At 40.1% G+C, this 16,126-nt stretch overlaps 1 protein-coding gene across 3 annotated transcripts; it reads left to right on the forward strand.

Moving 5' to 3' along the window:
* Nucleotides 1–1,566: 1,566 nt before the first annotated feature.
* On the forward strand, nucleotides 1,567–15,231 carry LOC108162512. 3 transcript variants are annotated; one of them, XM_017297290.2, is made up of 7 exons: nucleotides 1,567–1,732; nucleotides 2,519–2,706; nucleotides 6,500–6,645; nucleotides 12,159–12,369; nucleotides 12,432–12,543; nucleotides 13,600–13,982; nucleotides 14,046–15,231. In XM_017297290.2, exons 2-7 carry the CDS (start codon nucleotides 2,640–2,642, stop codon nucleotides 14,291–14,293), a joined length of 1,167 nt encoding a protein of 388 aa, XP_017152779.1. In that variant the 5' UTR covers nucleotides 1,567–1,732; nucleotides 2,519–2,639; the 3' UTR covers nucleotides 14,294–15,231. The 3 variants fall into 3 exon arrangements, with proteins under 3 accessions (XP_017152779.1, XP_033248716.1, XP_017152778.1); XM_033392825.1 differs by lacking the exon at nucleotides 1,567–1,732 and adding an exon at nucleotides 1,749–1,909; XM_017297289.2 differs by lacking the exon at nucleotides 1,567–1,732 and adding an exon at nucleotides 1,749–1,865.
* The last annotated feature ends 895 nt before the right edge of the window (nucleotides 15,232–16,126 follow it).

The raw sequence follows: 16,126 nt of genomic DNA on the forward strand, positions 1-16,126 counted from the left end.
TCTCGTGCGAGCTTTTTTTTATGATGATCATAGAGTTAAATCGATTAGTGAAGCGTACGGAGATAAACGAAGACAGTGTAATCGAGAGCATAAAGCCATTTGAAAATTATCCGTGCTCTTTCCTTGGGATAGGGTCGCGCATACGCGCTAACGTGCATCGGCCTCTGTTAGGCCGATCGTTATTCACGTTCTCCGGAGTACCTTAGAACCCCCGATACCTATTCTATTCAATGATAGAAACTCGCTATAGTGCCTAACGATCTGCATCTATCATAGTCTAGTTGGCTATCGTCTCTGAACGCGTTCGGCCCTGAAAACCTAGCTGGCCCTGAGCTAACACCCCAGAGAAGGCAACTAAACTTTCCATTCCATTCCATTTCCACTCCTTCAGCACTGACTTCAAACGAAAGCATCGAACACATTTACGAAAGAGTTCCAGCTTGGAGCTACTACTCGTGAAACCGACTATAATAGAGACAGTGACAGGATGACGCAGAAATGGATTTAAATGGTACATCAGAAACGACAGTCCTGGAATTGGTTCAGATCCTGAACCAACTCAGTCTCACTTCTACAAAGATAAATGAGGCAGAAGAGCGGCAGGAGAGCTTAGCAGTATGGCTGGTGAGATCCCGAATCTTACAAAGAGAGTTCAGTTTTATCGAAAACAAACTGGGTGAGACCCAAATAGAAGCTCAGCTTAAGCTAAAGGTCGATGCACAGGCTAAGGCTAAAATCGCACGCGATTTTAGGATTCAGTTCCTTTCGTGGAACTTAAGCACATCTTCAACAACTTTTGCCTAATCATAAATCATACATCAGCGCCTGCTATTAAGGATATATATCCTATAAGGCTGAACAAAAATCTGACCTACTTTATTGTTGGTCAGACTGGAACTGGTTCGCGATAGAGCGGCATAGCTGCATAATTTCGGTATGTGCAGTCTGGAATAAAAAAAAACCCATCATCTTGCAGTTACTCGGACTAAATTCACCAGCATCAGTATATATCAACGAGCAGCTTACAAAAGAAATCTACCAGATTTTTAAAGAAGCTTTAAAAGAGAAAGAAGCATCAACACCTGCAGTTTAGGCGCAGGGGAACGGTTCACGTAAGAGTCAGCCAAGAAAGCGAGTTTTGGGTGGTTCTCGAAATTCATGAACTTCTAGAGATGCAAGCCGACACCAAAAGTCCTGCAGCTGGCGAGAAATGTTCGTTTAGTCAATAACACAAGTTCGATTCCGATTCGATAACACTATGTTTGGCTCAACTGATAGCCGGTAGACGTATCTGGAGACGGCTGGGAACAATTTGTTGTTCCGTCTGGCATGCTCTCTCTTTTCGCAGAAAAGTTAGCCAAGTCTAATGTCATAGGGATATTATGAACCAAGCTTTTAAAATTATGTAATTTGTATGTACAGCTATTAAAATTGTCGACAATTAAAACAAAGTAATGAACTACTACTACGACAGACAGTCGCACTGACAAAGATCGTTGCCAAAACAAAATATCCTTAGCAATCATTTATGTAACTTTTATTTATGTAACCCTGGAACATTTTAGCAACTTTAGTAAATCATTTGTACCATCCCTGGCAAGTACTGTGATGGGCGCAGTTCGCGTTTGGACAATGCACGCACGCGCATGCTTACATACATACATATGCATTCATGTCTGAAGATATGTTCATGGCTCCCCCTGTTACGTTGAGACCTACATAATGCGATTGCGTGAGTTATAAGGGGAACATTTGTACGTGGATATGTATGTACGTTTGTGTACATTTCCGACGGGAATTTAGTCTCCGTTTGACATTTCAAAGAAAAAGTTCTGAAGCCGGGCAATGCATTATTAAGCCATCAAGTGATTTTCAATTAGTTTTGTGCTAATTTTTTGCATGTGCATATGTACATAAAACTAAAATATATTTGGAGTACTTTGAAAATGTATTTACATATTTAAAATATGTACATACTGTATCTACGACACATTGAGGATACTTTATACATGAATGAATATAAAATATCTACATATGTACATATATAATACATAGGTACAAGATCTACTGAGAAACTATTGCTCAATTGTGTGGCTCTTATCTGCGTACTATGTATACACACATGTAAATAAATTTCAGCATACATATTTCGAACAAAAATAAGTAAATATTTACTTATGTAGATACAAATATTTGTACAGAATCAAAATATAATATCATTTAAAAACCATACACAATGTATGTAAATATGTATGAAATGTATAATTTGTAGGTGTTAAACTATTAAAACATAAAACAAGGAGCGCCTGCATACATCTATAATTGACCTATGTATGCCTATAAATAAAGGAAGCAATTTGTTTACTGTGTATGTAGCATGCAACATACATATGTATGTATGTATGTATCTGCATGCATGCGCTTCCATATTCAAAAAGCGAGGTGGTCAAGGTTTTCAAGTGGAACAGTGCTACATTTTTATTAATGTATGAAATGTATTATGTATGTACATCTATAGTATAAAATGATCCTTCCTGAATATGTGCATACATGTGCAATCTGAAATTGGTGTCTGACAAATATGTTGCTGCAACAAACATAAACAAATTCAAGCTCGGAAAGATTTAAATTTGGAAATAATGGAACCGAAAAGATGGCACTTGCAGCTGTCATGTTTTTTCCTGCTGCTTAGCTCAACATTTTCAGGTATGTCAAATCACATATGTATACTTATTTCTAGATTATTTCGCGCGCGAACTTTTGTTCAAAGGAATCAAAAAATTCGGTGCTCCGAATTTTATGTAGGTACATACTTATATACATATGTATGTATATATCCTTAAAGTCTTAGGACCAATAAATAAATACATACATATGTATGTTTATAGCAGATGTCCTAGTATATATACATATGTCGAAATATACATTTGATACTATTCATCAGTAAAAAGAGTTTATCTTGCAACATATTTTTTGTATGTCAACAGTTCTCTTAACCCATTAAGATATATGTACATATGTGTACAAAGCATTGGTGTTTAAATACCTAATGGCTCTTTAGGGTACCTTTGTACTTTTTTTTGTGTTCAATTATTCATTGCAAGTTTTTGTAGGGATTGGGAAAAAGGTGATGAGAGGTACCTCCTTCCCCCAGCACGCAGCGCAGCATCTGTTTTGCGGTTTTTGGATATCAACAAAGGGGCTTCGTACAAAATTAAAATATACAGTCTTTGACGACGGACACAAGTCTGCTACGCCGAAGGTCGAGACTCTTCTAGTTGTTCTTTTAGCACATTGATACTCGACTCGAGTTTTATTTTTGTTGTTGAGTTTGTTGTTGTTTTAGCATGCTTTCAAAATTAATGTTTTAATGAACAATTTTTGGAACCGATTTAAAAAATTACAAATTACAAAAAATTAAAATGTTCCCCTTACTAACTTCTATTAGTGAATCTGAAGGAGCAATTGTAAATGATCAATAATATCTGTTCGGTCAAACTTTCCCTTGCCAATGTCTTAATCTTACTGTTATCCTCTTATCCTCTTACACTTCATGTTCCCTCATAATGTAATCCATCATCTCTCATGTTTATGCGCCCAATGGTACCAAAGACCAGGCGTGCGTACCTTTTTTGAACATTCTTCCGGAGTCATCCAAAGTCAATAAAGTGCACACGTGCATTCACAAAAACGCGTGTGAATTTAACATTTTGTCTACCAACGTGGGGCAGTATATACAAATTTGTGTGAAAATAACCCCTAAGAGTGATATTAGGCCTCTCAAATCAATCTCTTGGAAACTAACTAACGAGAACTCAACGTACATTCATAGATCCCAATACCAAGTGTTTCAACCCTTGTTGCCCAGTGTAAGATGCAGTTCGTCGGCTGTTGCGCTACGATCCCGAATTGAAAGACAAACGTACATTCGCACAGAACCAACGGACCACATTTACTGTGGCCATTCTCGTCGCATTTGTCGTGCACGTGCCCTTCTGGTCGATGCCGTCGTCTGCCGCTGCCTTCTGCTGATCTTCGTCGCATCAGAAGAATCCTAGAAGCAATTTCGGTCTACCTTGTTATGGACTAGTGTGAAAAAAACTGGAACGATTGGAATAAATCGCTGGACTACACTTCGCTGCCGTCATGGAATAATTGCGTCGCATGCTTGAGCGCCATTGCCAATTTCTGATGTCCAGTGGAGGTACTCGAACGCAGACTAGAAAGCCCGATCATCAGCTCTACCAATGCCCAAAACTCATCGTTCGCGCGGACCCTCGTCGATCGTACTCTCTGCTCAAATTCGGGACACAGATTAATGTGCGTGCAAGCTGTTTAAAGCCATGGATGCAGTAAAACTGTTGCATGTAGGAAAAGAGCATCGGCGCTGTCTCAACTGCCTGTCTACGGGACATCAAATGGTATTTTGTATCTCAATCCATCGATGTCGGGCCTGCGGTCAGTGTCATCAGATTCTATTGCATCACAGCAACACGCTGCAGGCCGCACCTTCATGACCATCAGCCTATCGAAGAGGCTGCGCATGCACACGCCTAATCGGACTCCGCCAAGAAAACTCTGGTCATCCTGGCAAAAACCATCGTCCTCGTCAAGGACCCAATGGGCTTCTAAAGAATTAGCATAGCACTCATTGACTCGTGCTCCTAGGTAAATTTCATAGCCGATGTTTTTGCTCGGGAGATGGTCCGCCTACCGTGAGACAGACACGACATTAAAATTTGCAGCATCGGTTATTCGCAAACGTAATCTTGCTTTTCGCCCTTTGAGCTATCTCTCTAATCGTAATCTCCCACTGGAAACGTCGACATGTTGTTATTCACGAAAGCATTCTTTGTCCTTTGTGCAGTGGGCCAAGTCCAACGACACCCTGCTTGTTTTCCCCAATCTTTGTGATGAATTTACATAAGACGAAAATGCCTGTACAAGTAAACATTTATAAAAATGATTGCACATACCAGTACATTCTGCGCACTTACCAGCTCAACACCGTGACCTACGGAACGGCCTCGGCACCATAACTAGTACGCAGACTACAGCACTTGGCAGACCTTCATCCAGTTGAAAACCCCTGTGTCGCGGCTGTCATCCAGTCCTCATTCTACGTCGATGACTTTTTAACTGGAGCTGATGATCTCGCGACTCTGCACACCATTAAGAATGAAGTGAGATTCTGAATCGAGGTCACTGAAAATATGACATTGGAGTCACTTGGAATCGGAATAAAAAATATGAACCTTTTCGCATTCACATGCAAGAAGATCACCTCAGTCATCACCTAGAGAGTGTCATCCTATCAGCTCCATCGATTTTCGACCCGTTAGGACTGTCGCCACTCGTTATAGTGGCTAAGAAAATACTGTGCAAGTACTGCTCGCACGACTTCAATGGCATAAATCCGTTCCGCAAAGCACGCATGTAGCGTGGAGCGCACTTGCTTGCCCAACACATGCAATGGTCAAACCATTGCTCGTCGATAAGCCACGCTATACTCACTTGTGGTGTGACTCACATATTGTCTTATACTGGCTCTGAAACACTTTGTGACCCTGTACAGTCTTTGGGAATGGAGTCTCCGAAATTCCGGATTTAACTTGGACAGGCGATTGGTTATTTGTGCCTACCGCTTCATCTCCTGTCGACATTGCCGACATCTCACGAACTTGAAACCTTCATGTGGTTTGCTGGTTCGCCTTTCCTGAAACAACCTGCCGCATATTGGCCAACATCACCTTAGTTCATCGACATAAATACAGAGGTGATCAGTACTAAGCAACGGAAAGCACTAACAGCGCCGTCATAATCTCCAACTATTTACTCGAGAAGCTAAACAACAACAACTCCCACACTCGCTGCCTACATATTGTCAACTGCATGTTTGGTTTCTACAACTTAACTAGGAATATAGGTTCCTCCCGAATTCCTCCGAATAATTTAAGACTCGTTCAGCAACTGTTGACTGCTGGATACTCCGGTTCTGCCTCATGAACGATCGTATGTCGTTTTCAATTGCGCATCTACAAGCCGCTTCACATTTTGCGTTCTATACGATTACGATTAGAGCATTAGTAAGCTTTCACTTCGTTACTTTTCTTTGCCTATCGTCGTATACATAGAGGAGCATTATAGACTTAAATATATAAATTCTTGATCAGCATCAATAGCCGAGTCGATATAGGCATGTCTGCCTTCCGACTGTCCGTCTCTCCGTCTGTCCGTCTCTCCGTCTGTCCGTCTTGGTTTGACAACTCCCAGAGAGTAAAAAAGCTAGGCTCCTGTGATATCCCAATGTATCAAGTTTATTTCAAACTTTGACAGGACCCCCTTCCGCCCCTTTTGTCGCAGCGCATCTACCAGAGGGTAGGCCATTCTGCAACCTACAACCTGCAACAATCTCATCAAATCGTTCGACTAGACTAGTTATTCTTTTCTTTCTTGCTCTTTTCATAGCATAATATAACATAAATTTTAAATTTTTTAGATGTTGGCAAAATAACTTCCTCTCAAAATCACTTTGGAAATACTATACAGAGTCAGTTCACCACCAAAAACAACACTAGGGTAATTGCCCAGAAAGGAGGGCTTGCCATATTACCCTGTGTCGTCAAAATTAACTCTCCAGCAACGGTAAGTCGTACATTTGTTACTTAAAATAAATATAATTAATCGTAACTAACACAAGTCCTGCAATCACTCACAAACGACTCGACCGATTTTGATATGTATGTATGTAGTAGTTTAAGTTGCTTGATGGCAACGAGTAACATTTACTTAATAAGTATGTTGGACTTAAAATTATAACAGCTGCAAGTTTTACAAGTATGTTTGTGACTAATTATATGCGTGTACGTCTGATGCGTGGCTGAACTGACAACTGACTGATCTCTCTCTCACTTGCTATCGGCTCTCTCAGAGCCGATTACTGCTCTATCCCGACGACACGACGAAAACACGACCGCTTCGTGTCTCTCTCTTTCCTTCGTTTCCTACATTCGGCTGTCCTGACGGACCATTCGCCTCGGATGGGTCTTGCCAAGGTTTCATATATTCTGAAACTGTAGAGGTCTTATAGGGACCCTCAGTATCCCCAATCTTCTCGACTTCGTACCTTCCATGATTCTTTACCCTAACCACCTTATACGGCCCTAGATACTTTCCTTTTAGCTTTAATCCAGTACCATACTGAGTACGCTTGATAGCTACTAGCTCATTAACCTCATACTGTCTATCTAGTTTCCTTTTTAAGTCAAAACTCTTCTTGTTTTCCTGCTGTAACCGTGCAATGTTTTCAACTACTTCCTTTCTAATTTTTTCGCGGTCCTTGTTCAACTCTTCGATAAGTGATTCTTCCAATATTTCTTTTATTTTTGGATCCATTCCTATACGCATGTCTAGCCCAGTCAATATCTTGAAAGGTGTTACCTTGGTACTTCGCGGCTCAACACTGTTGATCATTTGCTGTACTTTTCCTAGATGCTTATACCAACTACCGGAATTACCCTGACACAATTTCGACAACATAGGCACCACTATCTTGTGCATCCTTTCGACTTGACCATTCCCACGTGGAACGCCTGTGGCAATCATGAAATGCTGTATTTTCTCTCTCTCACAATATTCACGAAACAAATTGGACATAAACGCTGCACCCCTATCCGTCACTATTCTGTTCGGATTACCAAAACTAGTCCCCTGAATTTCCAAACACTTAACGACCTCTTCAACGCCTGTACTACGTGTAAAATATAACCAAACAAACTTAGAAAATCCATCAACGACAACCAGTATATAATTGTACTGTTTTTTAGTCATTTCCATTGGTCCAACGTGATCAATGTGATACGTTTGTAACGGCCTATCACCCTTGTCTATTGGTTGCAAATAACCCTCACGTTTATCTGTCTTTTCATTGACAATGATACACTCGACACAACTATTTATTACGCGCCATACTTTGTCTTTTAACTTCGGAATATATTACGACTTTTCAATGATATCTTTTGTCTTTTTAACTGAAAAATGTCCTTGCTTATGTGCTATTGATATAATCTCATTTTCCAACTGAGCTGGTACTACGATAAGCTCCTTATCCGGATCCTTAAACAAAATCTGATTCCGAATATAATAATCCTCATATTCCTTGTCCTCCACAATACTTCTAACAGCCTTAACCCAATCGTCGGTTAGCTGAGCATCTTTCAAACGATGAGCTATACTTTCGGTCACCATAAAACAAGATACACGACTCAACGCGTCAACGTGCCTCATCTTCGTTCCTGAGCGATGTTCTATAACATAATTAAAATCTTGTAGGTACATGGCCCAACGTGCTACTCTCAAAGGAACGTCTTTCTTTTTGATCGTCATTATAAATGCATTACAATCTGTGACAATTTTGAACTTTATACCCAAAAACATTTCCTAAAATTCTCTGCCATCGACCCTTTCACCGAACTCTCACTTTTATTACTCAGCGGCCAATTCTTACTCATCGGCTTGTATCCGCCTCTAGCTTTCTGGTAAACATCGATCTGAAATTTAAGCTCCTTTAAGTTTCTAGCTTGGTACAGCATTGCCTTACTTGCCCTAGCGTCTGGTATACCATCCACAAAATATTCGATTAAACTCTCATCATCTAGTTTAATTGGCTTGGCTATCTCCATTAACGCATACAAAAACTCATGCAACGACTCTCCTTTTTTCTGCTGGCGCTTTTGCAACATTCTATGTACTTCTACGGACGACAGTTTAACACTAAACTCATCCAACAGAGCTGCCTTCAACGAATTCCAGTTACGAATATCACGCAAACTACGAGCGAAAGATTTTGCTGCACCAACTAACAACTGCTTGGCATAAATGAATAATTGTAATTGACTCCATTGAACAGTAGCTGCGCATTCTTCTAATTCCTCTATCCATTGATTGATGTCGGGGTTATTAGAACCAGAAAATTGTGACACACTACCTTCCACGTCTTTTAGCGTAAACCAAGATTTATACTCTGCCTGTCGCGTACCTGGTTGAACTGCTACGGTATCATCAACTGCTGTTACTACGGACTCATCCTCTGACTCTTCTTCATTCTCAACTGGAAAGCCGTGATGTATTAATAGTCTATCTTGCAAATCGCGCTTTCGTCCCGTCGTCTGCAACGCAAGCTCTCTTAACTTCTCTCGCAAATCTGCGACTCTCAGTGTCATTATCTCTTCAACTTGCATCGTGACGATTTAAATACAAAATAATTGATATTAGCTTATATCTAAGAAAATGTAATTAAATCAACTTAAACAACCTTATTACTGCTGGCCTTTTAACAATTTTCCAGTTAACATCGACTCCGAAAACGCCTTTAAAGTCGTCACTGTTAATGATCACTTCTCTGTTAACGCTCACCTTACTATCTGTTCACCCTTGTTAACTCTCGCTTCTGCGCAGAACTTTTCAGACTTCAAATTTGACGCACACACACCACCACATCCAGATCTCGCTTGCACGTCGATTTCGCTGTTGCCGTCCTCTCTTTGTTGCCTTGCCTTGCTCTCGCTGTTTGCCGTTAACTCGTTGTCGCTTCCCGAATCGTCGCTGCTTCTGCTGTTATAAAATGGTCGTCTCCTTGCTGCTTGTCTCTTCTTGTAGTTGTAGTCTCCGTCCGACGCAGTGCAACACAACAACAATCAATGTTCTTTGATTCTTGCTGTTTGCTGCCGTCGTTTTGTCGCTTCTGCTTCCTTTGGAACGAACGCACTCAGATTGTCGTCTCTGTGCCGCTTGTCTCCTTGTAGCTCTAGCCTCTCAGACGCAATGCACAACAACAACAACGAAGGTTTTGATTCTTGCTGTGTTTGCTGCCGTCTGCCGTCGTTTTGTCGCTTCTGCTCTCTTTGGAACGAACGCGCTCAGATTGTCGTCTCTGTGCCGCTTGTCTCCTTGTAGCTCTAGCCTTTAGACGCAATGCACAACAACAACAACGAAGGTTTTGATTCTTGCTGTGTTTGCTGCCGTCTGCCGTAGTTTTGTCGCTCCAGCTCTCTTGAATGTCTGCTCACACTAATGCGCCTTCTTCGACAAGTGTCTCTCTCGCACTTATAGGCCAGACTGCAATTCAATTTCGCACCGCGACCGATCTCTTGTGTCACCAGTCTCGTGTTCGCCAAAATTTCCAAATACACGCACAAATCTCACTTGCAAATGTTGTTGTCTTGGGCTTATTTTCGGACGAGCCCCCAATTTGTAGTAGTTTAAGTTGCTTGATGGCAACGAGTAACATTTATTTACTAAGTATGTTGGACTTAAAATTATAACAGCTCCAAGTTTTACAAGTATGTTTGTGACTAATTATATGCGTGTACGTCTGATGCGTGGCTGAACTGACAACTGACTGATATCTCTCTCTCTTGCTATCGGCTCTCTCAGAGCCGTTTACTGCTCTATCCCGACGACACGACGAAAACACGACCGCTTCGTGTCTCTCTCTTTCCTTCGTTTCCTACATGTATATGCATTTTTTTTATAACGATTTGAACCAAGAAAGGTTAGGTTAGGTTAGAGGTGCTAGGTGCACTGACGTCCGCTAGGAAGACGATACAGTGATCTGGTAGCCTGGAGCAGTGCCTTATGTCGAACTGTTCACAGTAGATTCCTCGTCCAACCCTTTCGTCCAGCTTCGATCCATCCGTGAAGATGTGTATGGCCCCATCTGGACAGGGGAGTCTTTCGAGCCATTCGTCTCTGTAAAGGATGATTGTGTTAATAGTCCATTTTTGCTAAGACGATATTGCTGTTGTTTAGTATGGATGAGTGACCCATATGCTGTGGCACCCATTGGTGCCATTTAGCATTTAGCGCATCATTTGTAGTGGTGCGAAGGGCTCCACTGATGCATTGGGCGGCGGTCCGCTGAACTTTGCCCAGTTGTTTGGTGATCGTCTTTTTTGATATTGCCGGCCACCACACGGCAACTCCGTAGAGTAGTATTGGTCTAGCTGTTGCTAGATACACGCATTGGACTATACTTGGGTTCCTGCCCATCTTAAGCCAATAGCTTGTTTTCATGAACGGAGCGCTTTCGTTGCCTTCTTCACTATTTTTTACGTTTAGGGTCCACTTAAGCTTTTTGTCAATTACCCAACCTACTCCCAGTCCACGCGATTATGTCCATTCTGACAGTCGCGCAAGCTTTGCGGTCATTAAGGCGCCGAGTGATAGCAGGTATTTCCCTGAGAAGATAATTGCAACGTCGTTCGTGTATGCCACGATTTTCTAGCCCCACCCTTTCAGGTCACATAGAATCTTGTTGACTGCCACAATCCAAAGAATAGGAGAAACCACCTTGCTGGGTGCCTCTGTTGTGACATACCTTGACTGGGCGGGCGATCCTATCGATGATGCCACCGTCCTGCATATGAGCAATTGATCGACAAGGTGCTTTTTAGCAAGGATGCAGGTGCGTGTTTTACCTTTATTTTGAGCTGCAACCTTGTACTCCTTCGTCGCTAGTTGTCAAACCTTTTCTCACACTATCCAAGGTTCCTGAACTAGGAAGCATGGGATTTCCAGTGGTGGAGATTGATCTGAAGGATCCTTAAGAACATCCTTAGAGTTTCCAGCACTGTAATGCCGGTGTCTCGGCGTGGTGTCGGAGGAGTAGCATTCTAGGTCTGCATCTCTGCAGCATTTTCAGGATACGATCCGGCTCCTTCATGAAGGCGGGCACCCACACTCTCGCCCTTGGTCTACTAGACACTTCGCTCCAGTCTACAGCAACGAGCTTCGCCCTGGGTAGACCTCTCCAACTTGTGCTACCGCTGCTTTGTACTTTGTATTTTGATGAAGACCTGGTACCATCCCATGTCTGTGCAGACTGGGCGGGGGGTTCGGGCTGATTCTCCAACAGCTTGAAGCAGCGGTCGGCCCGTGCTGCTTCCATCGCAGCACTAGATTTTCAGAATCTTTGATTCCGCGCTGCCTTTATCGCGTCCTTTCGGAATTTTTCGCGGTTCTTATTACACTGGACTTTATGACACGTACGCTTTTCAAACATTATAACTCTGTGCTACAATTCTCATTGCTTATATTAAAATTGATTTAAGTTTTTTACATGCATAAAATAAAATAATTATTAAATTACCACTTTGTAGGTTTCTTGGATACGCAGGAAAGATTTCCAGCTACTAACGGTTGGGTTGTCAACACATAGTAGCGATAAACGGTTTTTGGTTGAGCATACGCGGCATATGGGTCACTGGTCTCTTAGAATTAAAGCCGTCAGAGAAGAGGATCGTGGATTTTATGAGTGTCAATTGTCAATTTACCCAACTCAGTCAATTTTTATTGAACTAAAAATCGTCGGTAAGTAGTATTAGCTTAAAAGGTTTTCAATCCAAACAAATTCTAATGTCTTATAATCACAGAAGCGGTTGCTGAAATTTCAAGCGCACCTGAGCTTCACATAGACGAAACTTCTACTTTACGGCTTGAGTGTAAACTTAAGCGGGCGACGGAAAATCCCTCTTTTGTATTTTGGTGAGAGACCATTTTTAAAATCAGAAAAGCTAATTTCAGATTCTGACAAACAGTAAAAGTGTTTTATCTTAAGTTTTCTTAATATGAGCACTCAGAGTGTCAATTCATTCAGTTGATCTAAACTCTAAACTTTGTTATCTGTGTTATACAACTTTAAACAACCATTAGTCAGCTTTGATTAACGATAAACTATCGATACAAAATTGAAAATTACCATTTCTAACAATGCACGTAGTTGGTCTGGCTAACGAAAAGCAGAAGGGAGAGGTAGAGCTGAAGGCAAAATTGTACACGCTTTTGTAGAAGAATATTGTCTATGCATAAAAAATTAACGGAAATTTGCGTTCTATGATATTTTGGTCTACCGAGTACCAAGAGTTTACCGTTGTTGGATACCAGGATACGAGATTCTGATTTATGTTCAAAGCAGACAGCTGGATGGTAGCTGAGCAGCCGAGCGATACATGTTAAATTCATTCAAGAACATCATCAGGTTAAGTGGGAACCTATGTTCTGAGGACTTTTTATGGTCATGGAGATTCTTAAAAGTAACCATTAATCTGTTGAAGTCTATCGACGCGTGAACGAAGATAAAAGTATTTGAATGAGAGTTTGAGAAAGTTGCCAGAACACCGAAGCTCAGACAAATTGAACGAAGACAATGGTAAAAAAGACATTGATGGTGACAGGTCCTAAGTCACCTGTACGTACCATTATGATTTATCTATGATATTTATGAAATTTGTGGAGAATATTAGGGTTCGAAACACGACAAACAAATTTGTATATTTTAACATATTTTCCACTATTATTATTATTAATCAATTCTTTGGATATCTATTTTATATTTTTACCCAGAGTGGGGTGGTATTCAATTATTCCAAGCGAGATTTTAGAGTTTCGGGCTTTGCCAAAAAACCGCCGTTTAGTTACTTCATAATACAAATAAAAATATGTACACATTAGTCAAATATTTAATTCTACATATTCATATGACATATTTGATTCATTTTATCGCTGTACTCTTTTAACATTACTGCAACATTTTTTATTTAGGTATCATGACAACAAAATGATTAATTATGATGTACAAGGCGGTTTTGTTGTTACGTCGATGGAATCAAATGGGAAAAGTAGCGTACAAAACGGACACATTTTTAGAGTCTTGCCCGGGTTTGCTGGTAACAAATCACGTATTATCCCTATTCCGGATCCCGTGGAGTCAATTAATGGAATTCTAAATAGCAAAAACGTAGCCACTTCAGCAAACTTCATTTCGCCGAATCCACCATATTTACAACCGCACCAGTCCTCATATCTTCTTGCTCCTTCTATGAGTGTTCTAAGTATTAAACAGGTTAATTTTCGGCATGCTGGTAACTACACCTGTGCTCCATCAAATGCCCGTCCTGCTAGCATTACGGTACATGTTTTAAGAGGTAATATTAATTGAATAATGTACATATATTCGCCCACTAATGCATTTAAATTTTAATCTTTAGGAGAGAAAACTGCTGCCATGCAACACGCTAATCGAAGTTCTTTGGATAGTGAGAATTTGAGCAACAGCACTTTTGGGTTAATAAGTATAGGTGGTATCAATGGCACAATCAGCCTAGTATTAGCCAACAGCTTATTATATATCTCAATCATATTCCTATTAGTAAGCGTTCTATCAAATTTTCGCTTACTAAAAGTTGTAGATTCCCTAATATTCTTAGCATTTATAATATTACTCATGGAAAGCTGAAAGTAATTCATGTTAAAAGAAATGGAGCAAATTCAATCAACCGAAAGTAAAAAAATGCTCCAAGTTATAATTATAATTATCGTACATATACAGGTATATGTATAATATCGACATACTTATGTTCCATGTATAAGTCCCTTACCTAAACCTTTACTATCATACAAGCTTTATATGCATTTTTAGAGAAAAAAAATTGATGTATACTAATTTTAAACTGTAAATAGACTTTCATAACATACAATGTATTGAATCGTGAAATAAGAAAATTCATCTACTTGTTACCAAATATACAAAAATTATGTAGAATACATACTCTGTACATTAATTCATAAGATACAAATACTGCAGCTATGATTAGGAGTTCATATTTATTTACATGTACTGAAATTTTAGCGTTAAACCCACAGATCATACAAGAATGATAAAAGAGTAATTTGTTATATATGTATGTAACTGTTATTTTGCTGTTCAATATGACTATGCAACAAAAAAAACTGCCGTCAGATTTTAATTTTTAAAAATTAATGTGTATGGTACAATTTAAATTAAATAAAAATATTACCGTAAGTTTGAACGCATACAATGGTATTGCCCCATAAAAAATATCAGAGTTATGTATCAATCTACGAACAACTAGTCTACGAAAACTACGATTGCTGTATAAATATCAAACAAACTTCCTGCCAACTTGGGCAACTAGTCTTCGAAGCCATTGGTTTGAAGCAGTATTAAGAGCTACGGAATGACGAAACAAGGCTTCCTTTTCTTGTTTTTTTTTCTTTTTAGTTACTAATTGGCTGACCTCTATTATGGGTGAGCATAGCTTAAACAATACGTAGAGTTAAAAAAAGTGAACTGTAAAGATGAGTATATTTACATTTAATAGTTTCAATATCTCAATTCAAAGAGTAAAAAAAAATAAAATTAAATTTTTCCAATAAGCACAAGTACAGTTGATCCAAATGTTCAAATTTAGACTTTGGTACTAGCTGCCCAGCCACGTTTCGCTGTGGCACATTGTTGTTGCATGGATGAAAAATGAGGAGAAGCATTAGTTGTATATATATTTAATTTTGCAAACTGGGGTGTGTAAATCATATTTTCGATCATCTCCCTCCCATTTCCGACGCACAGTGAGCAATCAGCAGGAAAGAGGTGGCAAAATGCATTTTCTGAGTGAGCTGTCTGTCCGTCGGTCTTGTTTAACGTCTAGTTCTCAGAAACTATAAAAGCTAGAGCAACCAAATTCTGTGTATAGACTCTTGTGGTACAGCACTGTGGCCTCATTTAGCTGAGATATAGCTGTCAGAAGATTTCGATTTGCATATCATTAAAATACTGGTTTTTTCTGTAAGCTATAACTCGGCCACACAGAGCCCGATCCTGGAGCGGCATGTCTATTCGTGATGGGGAGAGTCCTGCCAATAGACTGCCATCCAAAAAAAGGGCATCCATTCCTTCACGATTTCCGCAAAAAATCATGATGGTTACATCATTCAATTTGTCAAAAAACGGCCTCATTTTCGTGGTCGAGATTTTGATGCCAATCGACAGGCTGGGTCCTTACGATTCTGCGAGATTTGGTCCTTCGCCGATCTTGCCCTATTTAGCTGAGATATAGCTTTCAGAAGACTTTGATTTCCATATCATTAAAATACTGGTTTTTTCTGTAAGCTATAACTCGGCCACACAGAGCCTGATCCTGGAGCGGCATGTCTTTTCGTGATGGGGAGAGTCCTGCCAATAGACTGCCATCCAAAAAAAGGGCATCCATTCCTTCACGATTTCCGCAAAAAATTATGATGTAACCATTCAATTGTCAAAAAACGGCCT

This window comes from Drosophila miranda, chromosome 4 (assembly GCF_003369915.1).
Source record: "Drosophila miranda strain MSH22 chromosome 4, D.miranda_PacBio2.1, whole genome shotgun sequence".
In the NCBI taxonomy this organism is placed as follows: domain Eukaryota; kingdom Metazoa; phylum Arthropoda; class Insecta; order Diptera; family Drosophilidae; genus Drosophila; species Drosophila miranda.